Genomic DNA, 19052 nt, shown 5'->3' on the forward strand with positions numbered 1-19052 from the left:
TGACTGAAAATTAGTACAGTATAAACGTTAATAAATGCTTACCCTACGAAGAGAACATGGAGACAAGCATTGCTATAAATATTACAGGTTTGTAAAAGTTACTAATACTAGGAAAGAAACCCTACGGACAACACCAAAAAAAGTTTCAACAGACAAAAATATGGGACTGTCAGTTTGTTACACCTTCATTAAAAATATAGTCTCCATGTTCTCTTGTGTACCACAATCTTATCTGCATTCTTTTAGAAGGTAGTCCCACTGACTGGAGTCAGGATGTTATCTGTGCCTTGTAGCTTAACATGTGTACCTAAATAGACAGTACCAGGGCTTGCCACTAAACTCAGGATGCAGGTAGCCATCTGCACACCTATTTATTTATATTTCTGTTTATCTAGCATCTCATAATGACACTGAAATTCAAAATTTGCTTAGACAGAAGATATAAATCAATATGAATCAAATGTAACTACACACACAAGTGAAACCAATGTGAAACCAGGGATTTAGGAGATGAAATAAAAAAAATGTAATCATTGCAAAGTGGCTTGTTGCTTAAGCCTGTTACAGAAAAGTAAAACATCCTTATATGAGATGGACAGCAATTCAATAAATACAAGAGGAGCATTCCATTCTGGCTGAAATATTACTCACCAGAATGATACCGCCACAGTAGGGAGAAATGACCATTTTTTACAACACTTTGTGTAAAGTATAGACATAAATGGACTTTTTAAAAAACTCCAATCTCAACTGGTTTCTGCAGTGAAGAATTGCAACCAATATTAGCCTGAAGTTTGAGATAAAAGTGTGGAGAGTCTGTAGGCTTTAAATTTAGCCTCTTTGTAAAGAATCGGCTGTAGTGGTGCAATTTGTTTCTTGTATAACACTGCCGACATAAGGAGAATCCTTAACCACATTTTTCATGGCAGTGAGATATGCACTTGTCAACATATTCTGTCACCGCAAAGTGGCTCTTGGCAACAGGATCATAAAGATCAATAAAAAAGTGCAGATTCCCAATATTTTACGAGCAGCTGCAAAAATTTCATTTATCTTGTTATTTTCCTCGCTTACTGCCACCTTGTCTCAGGAGGGCACTGCTGGCTAAGCAGAATGCTTTTTCCCAACATTCTATGAATATCTGACAAAAACTCCTGCCTTTCTCTCTTTCTTACCCCTTCTTGCCACTCCTCCCTCTATTTCCACCCAAGCTGTACATTTTATTAATTCTTTCCACCATTACATAAAAATCAAAATCAGGGCAGTGCTATAAATCACCCGCATCTCCTGACTTAGGAGGGAAAAAAGAGTCTACTTTGTACTTCACCCTTGTAACTTTTCATCTCTCTGTTTGGCTTCACCTAACATAAACACAGCAGCCCAGCAAATGAATGTGTTAAAACCCAGTGACACACTTTGCTGCTGAAAGAGTTGAACTGTTTTCGAGCAATGGGTGGTCTCTGAGGCTTGGAGCAGGCCAAAAAAAGTAGGGGGAAGTGTAAGCATACACCATTCCTTACAAGCCTACAGAGCTTCCAAAACTTGCAGAAATCTCTGCATGCTGAAGTACATCAAAGGGATTTTTCCTCTTTCGGATAATATTTCCTTTGCTGACATGTATTTAGTATTGTGGTTGGATGACTCATAAAGATAGCTTCATGGCGTCCCAACGCAGTTGAAGCAGAACACATGCCAACAAACATTATTGTCAGCTTCAAAATAAAAACAAAACGTTCAGCTAAGGGTCAATCAATCAAGAGTACTTTGAAGAAAATTCCATTTAGATATTACAAATCATAACAGAATGAATTTAAACCAGCTGACTTTTAGTGAGGAGGATGTCCATATACAATAAAAACTAGATGGTTTTTCAGTGTCCAACTATTCTATTTTCTTACACTTGGATGTCTTTCCTGGTGATAGATGCCAGGGTTTTTTTCTCCCAAAGTGTGTTTTTGTAGTTCATTTTAAAAAGATCTCAAGTAATAGAAAACAGATCAACACAGGGAACTCTAAAAAACAGCAACAGAATGAAAGGAAAGTTGCAACATCCACTTAATATTGTCAGATGCTTAATGACTTTCTCATGGCTACATGTTGCTTGAGATTTTCATATATATGTACACAAATATGCACACCTCGAACTAGTGACTTGTTGTGGCCCAGTGTTGCTATGAACACATATAATTCCTGTCCTACAGTCCCTCAGTGGAAAGGGCAGCTCTTCACATACATTCCTTTCTTTAAGCAGAATTAGAACATCCATTTATTTTACATATGAACATATTATATTTGACATAGGAAAGACTATGGTGCACACAGGATTTCATGTGAAGACATCAATTCAATACACAAAGTCTACATATATGATGGATTGAACACTCTCAGGAAATACCCAGACTCCTAAGTGATCTTCTTCAAACAATTATTTATTTGATCCCTTTTTATGAGTTATTAAAATCTTTATAACCTGGCTCAGGGTCCAAAAAGTAGTGCAGAAAATAAAAAGAAGAAAGAAAATTCAAAACTACAAAATAAATTAACAGCAGAAAGCTATAATTGAAAATTCAGAAATCATCATCAACCCTATATTAAAAACCACTGAAAGTGAAAACAAACAAAGTATCTTGACTGATCACCTAAAACTGAGTAGAGAGGAGACCAGTCACACATTCCCTAGGGAAGGAATTCCTCACTATAAATACTCTGTCCAACATTGCTTACAACCTAATATTCCACTCCTGGTGGTGGGGCACATAGCACATTGTTCTACTGACATGGAGCACTGTTGTAACTGACTTTAAGAAAAAAAAGATATTACTATATTTTTTTTCGTACAAATTGACAAGCTTTGGATAGCTATTATCTGGTTTAATGTTTAGCTTGTAAAAAAATATACAGGTTGACCACTGCCTTTTTATGAAACTGTGCCTCATACAAAACTACATTTCCCCTCTCTTTTTCATCTGTGAAAACTATTCTAATTAAAATAAACAAGATTAAAGCTTGATGTTATAATTCAAAAACTCCTAGCTAATATAGCAGTTGCAGACCTTTCTTTCATATTGCAATAATCTCCAGTAATGGCAAACAGTTGTTTTTTTTTTATTTTAAAAGGGAAATATTTGTTTATTACTGACAGCCCATATATTTGTACAGCACTTTTACCAGGCTGTTGTGAAGCCAAATATGCAATGACAGGATAGGTGGAGGAAGAATAAATGGTAGTATGGGATGCCCTCCCTCCCCAAAAGGCCACAATCCAGCAAGCTTTCATGTTCTCCTAATCCTACTATGGGCAGAAGCAGCTACTCCAAATATTCTCCTCATCTTTCTCTTTCCCTCCATGATAGAAAAAAATTAGGAAGAGGAGGAAGAGGTGAATTGGGGCCTCCAAGTCACACACATCCCTTGAGCAACTCTTGCACACCTCCTGGGGGTCACACCCCACCGTCTGAGAACCACTGCCTTAAATCATTAGAGATTATTCTCTTCTTCACATGCAGATGCCATCAGAATTTAATCTTTGTGATGCAACTGGTCTTTCCAAAACTAATGGATATGTACTATTGTCGGTGAAGAAAACTACACTCCAGCAAAGTGCCACTAACATTTGAAAGATGGATACCAGAGGATAGTGTGTTATGGAACTCAATGTCCTGGGATCTGGCTGCCATATTTTTGTCTTCAATAGTTCTATGCTCCTATAATAGCTGCACCAAAGGGACATGTCTAGCAGGTGTGACTTCTCCCAAGCCCACAGCACTGTCAAGGGAAAAGCTATGTCTGCCAAACAAACAAACAAACCTTTTAAAAATGTCTTCCGGGACTTCTTCCCATATTACTCTCCCTTACTTATGTTCTTGTAATGTGTGCAGTGAAGATGGTGGGAAACTGCAAAAGACATTCTTCTTTGTACCATCAGAATGGTGTAGTTTCCATTTGAGAGAGCTCAGTCACATATCTATTTCTGGCATATATCTCACATGTAATTTTCTAGACAGCTCCCTCTAGTCATTCTGGGAATACAAGCAGAAAACATTTATGTGTGAAGTAGGCTTTTTAGTTAGCATTTGGCAAGGAACTGGTCTAGATTGGTGCTACTCAAATTGGTGACCAACTGGTGTTGATCTGCAAGCTATTGACTGCCCATCCATGGGAAGTTCCCAGGAATGAAAGAAACAAATGTAACCAATAGGCATAAAGATGGCACCATTCCCTGGCGCATTAGGAAAAGTGATGGTTCCCCCATACCAGGGAAGTTTAAGAAGCACTTTTCTCGACTGCTTTAAGAGGGAATTAATTTATGAAGTATATGTCTATTAGTGAAGACTAGCTATGATTGCCAAATGGAAGCACTAGGTATAGAGGCAGTGCTTAAAGGGGATTCCACAGGCAGGGATTCCTACCTTCATGCCAAGTAAATGTTTTTAGGAAGTTTGTGGGCTTCATATAAACATCTACTTGCCCATTGAGTAAAACAGAAACCTAAATTAAGAGGCGAAGAATGTAATCTTATATCCTTAAACCAAAGAGTAATTGCAAGTGAAGTCAGTAGGGCATATGTCTGAATAAAGATGTGCAATATCTCATATGTTACAACCCAGTATGCATTTGCCTGGTAATGAGTGCAACTGAACTCAACGAGTCTTATCACAGTAGATATGCATAATCTGAACTATTCATAAACTATTAGTTTGTTCTGCCATGGCTTGTCTTATATTATGAATTCCAGCAAAAGAAATCTTTGCACAGATACTATTCCACAAGTGGTAGCACAAGATTTAGCAGATTGCTGCCACCAGCTAGCCAATGCTAGACTGAAAACTGCTAAACACTGGATACCTATGCCACAGGGCTTAACAAAGCTTGGACTTCAAAACTGATGGACAAGCTGTATCAAATGGAAACAAATTTCTCAGTGTTTCAAATCCATTTACTGTATTGTCTTTGCTTTTAAAGAATCTTCACCTTATAGTCATCCCACTCTATGCATGAGATATTGGAAGAGTCCTTTTAAAATAATACTGAACAGAGCAATACATTTCACTCAGTTCTTTTCCTGCTTTGTGCTGAGGATTGATTGATATGCTGATTTCCTGGTTCTCAATCTGAATTTTATTTGGTTTAGCTCCTTATATGTTTAACTTACCTGTTTGTGTATTATCTGTTGTTTATATTTTTTTTAACTAAAGGGCTAGCACATGCACCACTAGGTTTCAATTGTCGTTTTCCACAAAACAACAACAGCAGCACCTAATTTCATTTGTGGAAAGACACTTCTGGTTTGTGCCCAGTGCCTAGGAATCAAAAGTAAAGGAACTCCAGTCATCTTTATATTTATAAAGGCATGGGCATGCAACAATAAAATACGCCATTCACAAAATACTTCCTGTTATATTGATTTCTTACACCCATTTCATTTACAAAAAATTTATCACAGCAAATATCTCAGATAGTGAGAGAACACACTGAAAAATACTTTACCTGTACTGGACTACAGTTAAGTTCTGCTCCCCACAGTGCCTTGCACATCGAATATACCTCATCCAACTTGACTTACTGGGCTCCCCACCATCAATAAAGTGCTGTAGTGTCCCATCCTGGTCATATATCTGTAAAAAGGGTCAGAAGGTCAAGTAGTTAGAATGAATCATCAGCAATCATTTCACTGCGTTGCAGGTGTTTCTGTGTGGCAGTTCCAGAAATTTATTGGTATGGGATTTCATAGTTTATTAATGACGCTAGAAACCCAAATAGAATAAATGACAAAATATTTTTAGTGAGGAAATTTTGTCATGCTTCTCTTATCAGGCCAATCTTTCCTACATATAGCATATTTTGGATGTATCAAAGATGTAACCATATTTCCCAAAGATTATTTAACCTATTTTGACAGGCCCAGCTTAAATAATGAACTGTTTTATAAACAAACACATATACACACACATCTAGATACAAGAACTGCACGGGAAAGACTGGATAAGAGTCAGCATTCTTTGAGGAAGTATTTGGTTCTTTTTAAAAAAGGAATTCTTTGCCTTGTTCTTATTCCACCAAAACCTATCCCTGACTTCCAGTGTTTCCCAGAGTGCCAGATTGGGAAGGAATGTGAGGAACAGTCATGGTGGGAGAAATATGTATTGCTCCTACAGCACCATACACCTAATGGAACATCTGTCAAAGTAATGGACCACTTAAACGCTGAAAATTCAGAACTAATCTGGGAGGGTAACAGTATGTCCTGCTATGGTATGGTGTAGTGGTTTGGGTATTGGACTAGATAACTGGAGACCAAAGTTTGAATCCCCTCCCTGCCTAGGAAACCCCACTGGGTAGCCTTGGGCAAGGCACACTTTCTCAACCTCAGAGGAAGCCAATGGCAAAAAGATCTTCTGCACAAATCTTGCCAAGAAAATCCCATGGAAGGGTCACCATAAGTTAGAAAGGAGTTTAAGACACCACCACCACCGGAACATCAGATAATTATAGAAGTAATTCTACTATCTCTTTATGGCAGGAGTGAACAATTGTGAGAAGGCACAGGCCAACTGTTGTTATATTCCTGGCAGCCCAGAACTGACGTGATGTCATTTCCGATTTCATATTCAACCAAGAAATGGCCACTGTTTCCAGATTATTATTATTTTCTAATTTGGTGGTTGGGGGGTGGAATCAAAGCAAACAGTTCTAGTTTTATGCCATTTTGCAGCTGTTGGGGCTCTTTTTCAGTTATATTCTAAAAATAAAATTTGTGTGTGAATTCCAGAGCTTGGAAAAGTTATTCTTTGCAATCCTTAAGTCAGCATGGTTAGTGGCAAATCATCTGCAAAATGTCACACTGACTATGTCATGTTTATAGTAGCTCTAGGTAGCCTACTTGGTGATGGCAGGGTCCTCAATTGGGAAAAACAACATACCTATTTATTTTAATATAAATGATAACGGATGTGAAACAGCTATTTTTAAATCCTTCAAAAGGGTGGGGGGGGGGGGTCCATCAATGAACAATGAATGACCCTTTAGGAAGAAAGTGTCCTTTAAAAAAAAATCACATTCTTTATGGGGATCAGAAAACCGAAGTTTAAAGGGTATTATATTTTTATCGAACACCTTTTCTTTTGAGCTTTGCTCTTTTACCAAGGTTAAAGAATCAAATCTTTATGAGGGTTGTGAATGTTTAATACTGTCTTTTTGTGACTCATAATTATTTCATATGCTTTTGTCTCCCTTGGGAATTAGGAACATAAGACATGAACAAACAAAAAAGAACTAAGCAAAAGTATTCTTTGGGACTGGAAGGAACTGAAAATGCATTTATCCCTCAAATAAGGCAAAGTTTCCTCTTCAAAAAGTCACCTACCCTGTCTTACTTAAGTAAGACAACCTATGGAAAATAAGGACAAATAAGGGAAAAGAGGAAAAGAAGGAAAAGTGGCTGGGTCCGCAGTACAACCTAGGGAAGGGATAACAACCCTCAGGTTGTAGACCAGTAAAGGGTGTACTGGCTGAGAAGAGTAAGATCAGAACAGCCGGTCAAAGTTCTCTCCAGGGGAGGGGGGACAAAGAAGACTCGCAAAGGACTCCAAGGGAGAAGATGAGATAAAGAGGAGAAGATAGAGGCAGAATAAGGGAGAAGAAAAGAAGGAGTCAGGAGTGGTGCCCTTTACTTGGTAAACTTAGACAGAACCTAGGTTCTGGGTAAAAATTGCGGGGAAAGCAAGAGAAATATAGAGGATTGAGCTTCTGGGACATAAAGGAAGGAATAAAAGAGAACAAATACATAGAGAAAATAGAATGAGCAGAAGACCAAACACCATACAGTTTAAACAAACGCAGAAAAAACTACTCATGGTGTTCTTGATTGGGTCACCACTAACCTAAAATAACTTGTTAAATGGAGCAAATTAGCATTACCAACTTGACAAGATTTTCCCTGCCCCAGTGCTTTTTCTTTCTTTCTGCTTTCTCACCCCACCTTTCTTTCCTGCTGGCTTTGATTCCCACTATCCTGGTACTTGTTTCAACTTTCTGTGAACTCTCTTCCCCTCACCTTTCCAGGCAGCAGGATTTTCTCCTTGTATGTTAATAGTCTGAGCAGTGGAGGGGCCCAATGGAGGAAAGCATGGCTAGAAGCAGTCCAGAGCTCATCTAGAGCAGGGGTGGGGAAAGTGTAGCTCTCCAGATGTTGGATTACAATTCCTAGCATTCCTTGACATTGACTGAAGGATTGTCGACACAAGCTGCCCTATTTCAAAACCTACCTGTTTAGAAGACACCTCTGGCCAAAATGGGAGGAAAATAGATGCAAGATGCATTCTGGAGTTTTACACCAGGGCAAAAAAATATTTCGGCTTGCTCCAGTTTAAGCTGGAAAGTGTAGACTATTGTACAAGTATGCAAGCTGTGCACCAGCATAGAAGTGGTCAGGAGCAAACCCCCTGGGCTGTGCAAGCAACCAGTACCGTTGCTGGCCATACTTTTTTTGTCACCACCCACCAATCGATTGCACAAATCCATGAATAGGTAGCAGCTGCACCATCAGTCCATTTAACACCATATCGAGCAAAATGACAACAATGGATTTAATAACATTAACAAACTGGCTGGTCAAACAGGGGGAGATAGGGGAGAAGGGAATATGTACCGTGGAGGCTGCATAATCACGCTGTGCCAATGTATTACTGGGCACACCAATGTGCCATGTGGGCAGTCAATAGATTGTGCAATCAGTCATGCAGCAAGTTGCATGGGGCATCCAATGGTCTGGCTGGGATGGGAGGGCAACTGCTGTAGGACCATCTGTATGATCATGTGCATGCATTTGCAATGGAACAGACAAAAAGTAGTGGTGCAGCACAACTTGTAGCTGTGCAAGCTTCATTATGGCAGGTCCTTCTTAGCAGTAGGAGGGTGGCAGTGCAGATGCACATCAGCTGTCAGGCTGTTGTGGGACCTGGCAGTGTGGTCAATGGGTTCTCCCCACAAATCAGGAAACTCTATGAATAAGCTGGTGCTTCCCCACTGTCTGCTCCCAGTCTATTCAGGTTAGAGTTGATGCAGTCCAATAGCATCTCATACAACACACTCTGCTCATCCCTCAGACTTGGCTGCAACTTCCTCTTAGCTGATTGGGGGAGGTTACTGCTGTCTCTCTACTGCCACCTAGGACTTTATCACACATAGCAGTAAATCGGAATTACGTCTCACATGACATCATCTCTATCCTGTTTCTGCTTTGCATTTCATTTGTTTCGGTAGTGCACCTTTCCGTTGAGAGGGAAAACCTGTCAATGGTTCCTAATATCTCTGCTATGCCATTATACATGCTGGTACAACAGGTCCCTTCTATGGCAGTAATGATATGACATCAGTGATGTGGAATTAGGCGACATGATTCTCCTGTTCTCTCCCACTCCCCCTTCTCCCTCACTATTGCCAAACAGGCTCAGGTTGTTTTTACTTCATCCTGTCAGGGTTTTTATTCAAGTTTTTGCTGAGATCATGTAAACATGGAAAAATGATAAAATAATTTTTATCATCTCACCATAATTATGGAATAGCAGGAAAAAGAAAAAGAAAACAATGAAAGGCATCCATGTGCTGAAAAGGGCATATATAGGTAGGAATGTATGGTTACAAAGTCAGTGCAGAAGGGACCATGGATGACCAAAGCAGCACACTTGCACAATGTATGTTGCCATTTGTTTCACTAACTTGATATTTGCAAGAAAACAAGCTGATGTGATAATGTCTGTCATCTTTAAAGATAGTACATCTTATTACCGAAGATGAAATTAAGTTCCATGACAGTGTACTTGAAAAACTATAGTAGCAAATAAAAAGAAAACACATAGCCCTTAGAGATTCTTTGCTGATATATGATAACCCAATATGAACACATTAGTAAATAAACTTAAAATAGTCACAGTCATATAAAAAAAGGAACAAACTCCTAATTGCCATACATAAACTAAAAATGAGTTCCATGGGGAAGCAACCTAAGAGGTGAAAAACACTACTGATTTTCTTTCTTTCTTTCTTTCTTTCTTTCTTTCTAAATATTCATGCTGTAGTTGTACACATTATTTCTAATCTTGGATATTTCAAACATGTACTTGTTCTCTTGCATGTTTCAGTATTGTAATATTTAAATGTTGCGCAAGTCCAACATTAGTCACATGTGGAGTAGACCCATTAAAATAAATTACACCCTAGTTATCACTAACTTGTCCCATTCATTTTAACTGATGTGCTCTAGGCTGAACTCATGCTGGTATTAACCATTATATTTTACTATTATTTTAAGGTATTGATACAATGTGTTGTTATAAGTAGTATTTTTTTTAAAAAAACAACTGTGAACTTAAATTTCTTACCATGTTGCTAATTATAATCAGTGAGATGAATTTTTTACAAATAATTTTTATCCTTGGGTGCTAATTTTTAGATTTCAGTGAGGCTTAGTAATAGTTAGAATAGAACCATCTGCAATCAGTGGGAGATAGGCTAATGACAACTAACATAAATGTCATTGATATGATGGGTTAACACTGAGCATTAGTAAGTCAGGGTCCAATTCATTGTTGCACACGAGCTGCTAATATTTCCCTTTTAAAATACACTTAAAACGTATTTACATTTTGGGTCCACTTTTCAATGTGAACATGAAAAGTATCAAATGACTGAAACACTGAAGCTTGTAGGAATGAAGAAGAGCCAATAGTTTGTAATCAATATTTACTCTCATTATCATTAGTGTTGTGACTCAACACAAAGGCAATGAAATGCATTTTATTTTTCTGTAACATGTGTCCCTCATCCTTAACACACATATAAAAGCATAAAGTAAAAAAGTGTATTCATAAAAATTTATTTCAGTTAAAAACTTTGAAGTATTCGCTTAGCTATCCAAACAAATTCAAAAAGACTTCAAAGACTTTGACTACATCATGACTAAACATTAAAAAATGTAAAAAAGAAACACATTAAAACATTGTCAAATTAATACAAATCAAAAAGTATGCAAGGAAGTTTTTTTAAAAAAAAAAATATTAGAACACATTCAAAAATATAACTTATAGGCTGCACCTGCACTGGAGAGTTAATACAGTCAGACACTGCTTTAACTGATATGGCTCAGTGCTATGAATTCTGCAATTTGTAGTTTGTTGTGGCACCAGAGCTCTCTGACAGAGAAGACTACATATCTCACAAGACAACAAATCCCAGAATTCCATAGCACTGAGCCATGGTAGTTAAAGCAGTGTCAAACGGCTTTATTTCTGCAATGCAGATAAAGCCTTAGATGCAATATTCAGAAAGAGCTAAACATGATTGAATATGTTAAATCCTATAAAATTCTGTTAGACTTTCTTTTTCTTGATGCTGAAAGACATTTGGCAGGGTAGAATGGGAATAGTCATATCAATACCTACATTATTTCAACTTCATCAATAATCTTGTTGATTGAATAAGAAAAAAACTATTCCTCTAAATGAGCTCTTCTCACTAAATGTTACCCAGTCAGACTGTTTGATTTCAGAAGAGGAAAAAGGCATGAACGCCCCTTGTCAGCAATATTTTTTGTAGCACCATTATATTACCTGTTAAATGTAATGCCAAAATTCATAGTATAAGTATAAATGACAGAGGTGGGCAAAATGTGGCCTATGTGTACATGAAGCGCCCCCCCCCCACAGCCATTTTTTTGCAATTCTCAAGAGCCATACACCAACCTAAACACTTAGGAGATATGTTTTTTTGCCTCCAAACGGGTAAGAATTACAGTGTCCCTCCACTCCTTCCAGTTATTAAGAGTCAAATTTCTGTCAATCAAGTTATCAATGTAGGCTTGATACAGGAGTGGGGAAGCTGCATGCAATCCCAAGGCCATTTTTGCATCCCCTTCAAAATTTGGGAGCCATTGTGGTATAGTGATTTAAGTGTTGACTAGAGCCCTTATCACATGGAGGTGCTTACCATGGGTAAAACGTTGGCAAAATGTTCCTGAAGCGTTCCAAAAGCGTGAAGGTGTGGTAGCCCGTCGCACTTCTAAAACGTTATTGAGGCATTCTGCTTCTCTCCTGTTGTCAAAGTGTTCATGGAGCAGCCAGTTTTTGAATAACGGAAATTCCCTTTATTAAAAACCTGGCTGCTCCACAAACACTTTGACAACGGGAAAGAAGCAGGACACCTCAATGATGTTTTAGAAGTGTGAGGGGCTACCACTGCTTTGGCTTCTGGAACGCTTGAGGATCATTTTGCCAACGGTAAGGCTCTGTGTGATAAGGGCCTAGGACTGTGAAGACCAGGGTTCGAATCCCCACCCAGCAGTGGAAACTTACTGCAGATATGTTTTCTATATTATATTGTATGTGCTAGATTTATATTATGGGTGTAATTATTGTCACTAAAAGAGGAAATGAATCTAGAAAGAAAAATTGCACGGGACTTTTCATCTTTCATATTTGGATTTTGCGTTTCTGTGAGATTTGGATCTGACAATAGACAAGATCTATTAAGTTAAAAATATATATCTGCAGATAGCATGCTATAATTACAAAAATTATTTCAGATACAGTAAGAAGCATATAAAAAAATTAAATAAGCAGATTTTAAATAAAGAACAGGTTTCTCTCCCCACACACATTCTATGAATAATTTTATTTATTTACCTATTTACTTTCTATGCCACCTTTTTCCCAGAGTGCAACCCAAGACAGCTCTCGAAGAAAATAAATTTTAAAACAACTTTAATAAAAGTTGCAAGGCTATTTTCTACTGGAATATGACTGGACTATGACTCTGAAGATCAAGATTCAAATCTTTGCTTGGCCATGGTGACCCATTTAAATAGCTAAACCTTATACAGAGGGTAGTACTCTGTTGTTGTTTTTTTGATGTAAATAAATATTAACATACAGAAAAAATCTTTTCATGTTTTCTTTTCATTTCTGTATATCCTTATATCTAAGACTCGTCTCAGCCAAATTAGAGTTAAAAAACTATAGTCCACTTAAACGGCAGTCCTGTGCCCACTTACCCAGGAGCAGACCAAACCGTGCTCAAAACAGTAAAACTTACTTCTGAATACAGTCAGCCCTCCATATTCACAGATTTTTTTATCCATGGATTCAAGCATCATACTTGAAAGTATTTTAAATATAAAGTTCAAAAAACAAGCCTTGATTTTGCCCTTTTATATAAGGGACATCATTTCACTATTCCACTGTATTTAATGGGACTTGAACAGTCACAGATTTTGTCATCCATAGGGGGCCCTGGAACCAAGCCCCAGTAGATACCAAGGGCATGCGTGCCTTATTACTCTCATTTTGTTTTGTTTTTTAAATTAGAAAATAGATATTTCCTAATCAATATGCAACCATCTCAAAAACAAACCATAAAAACTATGTACCTGTATCCAAAGTCCCCTCATTGTCTGATACAACATATGTGAATCAGCACATTCAGTATCACTTAAACAATACACAGGAGTGTGAGGTTTTTATGTCACTTGAAGTGGGGCAGCTCTTGCAGGAGTTATGCGTGGACACATGAACCTATCTTCCCACTCTAATTCCCTCCATAGCAATGCTTTATTTTACTTAAATGACTTGTTTTCCATTTACTGTGCAACTGAAATGCATACAATTTTTTATTACCAGTATGAAAACCAAAAACAGCTGGAACTGCATCTCACAACACCCTTTTCTTAACTTCAGAGCTGGTCTGAAGAAAACATCACTGGAAATTGAGAGTTTAATTCTGCTCCCCATATGAATTCCTCTGTCTAAACTATGTAAGTACCTGCTGATTTTCTTTCCTCTAATGGGGCTAAAAATAGCAGCTTTCTTCAAGGAGATTCTGACAAGAGAAAGAGCAGAAGAGGATAGAGCTATGGGCATCCCATATCATGTCTGTTTGAACTCTTAAAATTAAAGACTAAGTCTACAAACCTATACACATTTACAGTAGATAACAGTCCCACTGAATTCAACTGAACCTCTGTGCAGATCTGCACAGGATTCCCCTGCAACCATTGAATTACTGTTATTCCAGAACTGGTATGTTATACTTCACTCAGTCCTTTCTGTGCTTGCTTTACTTGTTATCATTTGTTCGACAGATCAATGTAGTTCTTCCAGTATTTAAACAGTGATAGACGTTTTGGTATTTTATGATTGCACATATCACTTATGATATTGATGCTGATGAGCTGGCACATTATGTAGGTTCTGTGTTTTAAAGTGTTTTAAACTATTTTAAACTGTTTAATCTAATTATGTTTTAATATATGGATTTGTTGGTGTTTTAACTGATGTTTTTGCTGGATCTTGTGAGCTGGTTGAGTACCATTTTGAGCCAAAAATTGGAATATTATTCCAGTAAATATATAACTAAGACCTGGTGGAATAGCTGTGGAAAGTGATTTCCCACTTTCATTTATCCAAACTACAACACACTGCAAATGTTAGACTACACTAAAAGACAATATAAATACAGCCAACTTGGATCAAACTAATGACCATCTGCCCCAGTATTCTGTCTCCATTAACGACTTGCCAGAGATGTTTCAGGAAGTTTCAACAGCACAGGCTGTTAATAGAGTCCCTATAGTCTGTTACAAGTCACTTTGTTTAAAATATTATGGTATTATGAGCACTTTAAATATTAGGATGGATGTCCTTAGCTTCTCGGGCAATAGCTATTGATATTATTTCTGTCTTCCAGCTGTAATTTCCCAGTACTTTTTCAAACTGTGTTAAGCTATTGGCAATTACCATTTCTGTTGAAATGAGTTCCAGAGGTTAATGGGACACGGCATGAAAAAAATATAAGAGGCAGTTTATTGTCTAGAGAAATGGAATATATTGAAAAAAGGAAGAAAGGATCCAGAATATCTAGTAGCTATAGTACGAAAAGCTTAATATTCTGAAATCATTTTTTTTCTAATTGAAGAAGCTATGCTCACACGATAGCTATGCATTTTAGGATCATGGTATGAGAGCCTTCTTCTGACATGCATGCATTAAGTGGAGAAGCATGTGGGTGTGTACAGGAGCTAGCTCAACTGCTAAATGCTAGAAAAGCTCCTATGTATGTGTACGGATTCTGTTTACACCATCTATTGAGTAAGCGGAGGTTGAAACATGGTAGGACAATATCACACGACTGAAATTGGAAGTATAATCCAGTGTCATCCTGAATGGAATCATGTGTATTCACGTTATTGTGTGAAAGTTTACCACACGCGATCGCTGGCAGTCCGAACGCACTCCGAACGCAATGACGCGTCAATCCACAGTTAAGTAAATTTGGTGAACTAGCGAAGTCACAAACCCTGTTCCTAGGCAATTTCGCACTCGATGTGCTGTTGTTTGGTGAGATGTACATGTCTCCTTTGGTCCTGGTTCCCTCCCCCAATCCGGAAAGGGGGGCGGTTCCCATGAAGCCTTGCTGCAATTCTGCTTCAGTTTTGCTTCCGCTTGTCCTTCAGCACTGCTGAGGGGGGCTGCTGCCTGCTAATTAAGAGGCATGGGCCGGGAGCTATTGGATAACCATTATATTCACATTTTAACGTGACAAGTGCTCATTTTAACATGAATAGAGCGTGTTCTTTCAATCATTTTTCCTGCCCCCCTCCAACCTCTTTTGTAAATTGTGGGGTTCCTTGGTTCCTCTCTCCCACTCACCTAAATATGCTATGCTCCAGTCATCTGGAGTCTCACTGAGCATGCACAAGGGTGCCAATTTGCAATTAAGAACCCATTGATGTGATGGCTTACTTTGCACAGAATCTGGGTCGTGTTTGGGGAGGCCATTACAGCGAATTTAAGGTGTGATAAGTAATCACATAATTGCGTGAATTTTCAAATTGACCTTGCTATCTTCTCTTTCGAAATTGAAAGCCTCCCGTCCCGCTTGATAAACTCCATAGACAGACACAACCACATTCCCTTCTTCTCCACAAATCCAACAAATTATTGGGACTGAACAGCTGGGAAGTACAGGAAAAGCAAAAAGTCAGATGGGGTACAAGTTCTAAAGAAAGTTGAGAACCAAGGGGAGAAAAGGCAAAAATTGGCAAATTCCACTGCTTTACTTTTAAAATACCACCACCACCACCGTTTACAAGTAGCCCTCAGTTAACAAAGCAGATAGGTTCCTGGACATTATGTCTTTATTTACAGAAAAATTGGTACTAGAAAAGCAGGAATAGCATGGAAAGAATAGGGATAGTTTCCTTCACCACAAAAAGAATACTTCAACAAGCAAGTGGGAAATGGGGGGAAAAAGAAGAAGTGAACCTTGCATAGGCAAACAAAACCATTTTGAACATTCTAGAACCCTCTTAAAGGCTTTTAAAGTCCATCCAGGGAAGACATTTTCTTTCTATATACAGTACTCCACTTTTATGATTTTAATTTTGGTGGCCAAACACCATATTTATAGTGTTTTTTAAAAACATGCCAGGGTATAGTAGGTGTCAGACTTACTATTTTCTCTCTGTTTAGTATTAATACTGTTTACTGTTAATCAGTAAGGGATCCTAAAAGCAGCAGCTGTTTCCCTTGACCACTGCAAGCAGGATCAGCTACAGAAGAATCCCACTCTTTCTGAGATCTTGCTTTACGGCACTGTTTACTGCAGACACACTGCTGCAACCTGACACCAAAAGTCTATTTCTCTATCCCTCTTTCACCAATGATGTTGCTTAAAAAAAACACCCTCCAACTAGATGGAGTTTTTAATGTTACAAATACTCTTACTAGTATTTCTGCCAATGACAACAGCTAGAAAGTTCATAATCTCATAACTATGTACAGTTCAATATATCTGTGAAATCTTGAGCGCTCCTAAGCTTCTGGAATCCCGAGTGCTCCTAAGCTTTTAGCCATCATCAGCTGAATTTTCCTTGTGGTATTTGGGCACATGTTGGATACCCTTCTGAACAAGCACTCCCAATTATTTGGTTTATATGAAAACACACACCAAAGAACATTGTCTAAAATATACATCAATGTAATTTTTTAAAAAAACCAAAACTTCCCCTCATCATGTTGGTCTCTCCAGCAGAACCTCCCTGGGCTCCATGTGGACATGCAAACTAGAAAGCTAATAGACTAAGAAATAACTGTTGTCTTTGTAGTGGGGAGAAAGCCTGTTCATTTTTCCTCACCTAAATCTGCAAACTTGTGGCAAATTGGGGGATAGGACAAAACACCAGGGAAAGGCTGGAGAGTCTTGGGTTCAATGCATACTTGCACAGGACCTATTGGAATAATATTTAGTATTTGCATGATGTTTTCCTCTCCAAAATGAAAATGAAATGATTCAGGAATGCTCCTCCACTATTTATGAGGTCACAATACCAACCATAAAAGTAACATAAAAGTTATTGTTTGGTGTTATCTATTGTTAAATTACAATCATAATATAATGCAGTCATGTTTTCATAATTGGAAACTATAAGTGGTTAATCCCCCAACCTATAATGTTCCTTACTGTTTTGCCAGCAAGAACAGAAAGTTGGAGAATCCTGCAACTTACTTCGCCTTGGACTAGCAGAATCCCAAATAAGTGGTTTGGGACTGAGAATGAACACACTGAGCCATCTTTGACCCTGTTAGCAACCAGCAGTTCTATGGGACATCAAAGCAAATTTCTGCCCATGGTGCATCTCTTCTGGAAGCACTTGATATCCTTGTTGTGTCTGTAGAGGAAGGCTTGAGAGTCTTGGGATAAAGTATTACTTGCACTGGATCTATTGGAATATTTAGTATTTGCATGGGGTTTCCCTGTTCAAAATGAAAATGAAATGATTCAGTTATGTTCGCAACAGCCCTCTAAAGGTTAACAGTACATTATCACCATGGTATCATACCCTCTAACTGCCCTGGTTAATTCTCTGTTATACCATTTATTAAATAATTTTAAAATGTCCTAGGGCCCATACAGACAGGCCAAAATAAAGCTGCTTTGGGTCACTTTGGAGGTATACTGTTTAAATGATGCATCTTTAGGACTGGAGCGTGGCTTTGGCGCAGCTTCTGGACTCTTAGGATGCATGCATCATTTAAACAGCATTCCTCAAAGTAACCCAAAGCAGCTTTATTTTGGCCTGTTTGTATGGGGCCTTAGTTTTCCTCTATGACTTCAGCTTACATCAACTGCTGTAAACTGAGTTCCAAGTGAAAAGGAGCCTGCACTCAACTCACTGGGGGACAGGACAGGGCAGGGCAAAACCTTGCTGTTCCTGGTAGGTTCAGGCAAAAGCAAACTGCTGCACCATCTCTTAGCTTATTTGTTTTTCCTTATAAATGACTTTCACCATCTTGACCACACACATAGGCGCGTTACAGACCGCCGAAAAGCGGCGGCCTGCACCCGCCCCTTTCCCCACCGGATCGGGGCCTCAGTGGTCAGAGCGGCAGCCGCTGAGGCCCCGATCCACCGCTTTCCAGGCCGCTTCCCCATGGCCTGGAAAGGAGTGCCCTTGGGGCTTCAAGCCCCAAGGACACCCCGCGGCAGCAAGGAGGAGAAAGGGGCCGCTTGGCCCCTTTCTCCTCTGCATTGCTGGTGCAGCCATCTAAAGGCTGCGCCCAGCGACGCAAAGCTGGAAGGAGCTCCAAAACGGAGCTCCTTCCGGGGCCGTGGAAAGGGCGCACAAGCGCCCTCGTGCGGCCCCACTACGTCACAACCGCGCCGCCTCGTTGGTAGGCGGCGCGGTCGTGATGTAGTCATGGCGGCAGCCGTGTGGAACGGCCACCGCCATTTTCTACGCGCAGAGCGCATATTAGGGTTAGGGGTGCCCAGAAAGGATGCCCCTTTCTAACCCTAGTGCGCTCGTCATGTACTAGGGTGCCTGTTTGTAATGGGCCTAAGTTTGCTTAAACACACATGTCCCAATTTTCATCTGTGAATTCTTCAAAGGTTTGCAGTATGGAAGGAAGGTGGGTCACAGTGGGGGATGATGGCCTGCCTGTGAGTTTCCAGAGATTTTGTAGCTGTCTAGACACTCCTGGACAGGACTTTCCATCTTGTAT

The 19052-nt window shown here is 39.0% G+C and overlaps 1 protein-coding gene across 2 annotated transcripts in view; it reads right to left on the reverse strand.

Moving 5' to 3' along the window:
- Nucleotides 1-19052, reverse strand: part of PRDM6 (PR/SET domain 6) — a 114412-nt gene that overhangs the window by 33177 nt on the left and 62183 nt on the right. For both annotated transcript variants that reach the window (XM_089512252.1, XM_089512244.1), the window contains exon 3: nt 5488-5615. In XM_089512252.1, coding sequence (XP_089368378.1) covers nt 5488-5615 — 128 coding nt within the window. The remainder of the gene's footprint in view (nt 1-5487; nt 5616-19052) is intronic.

This window comes from Sceloporus occidentalis, unplaced genomic scaffold, assembly GCF_023333645.1.
Source record: "Sceloporus occidentalis isolate IW3139 unplaced genomic scaffold, rSceOcc1.0.p SCAF_1, whole genome shotgun sequence".
Classification (NCBI taxonomy): Eukaryota; Metazoa; Chordata; class Lepidosauria; order Squamata; family Phrynosomatidae; genus Sceloporus; species Sceloporus occidentalis.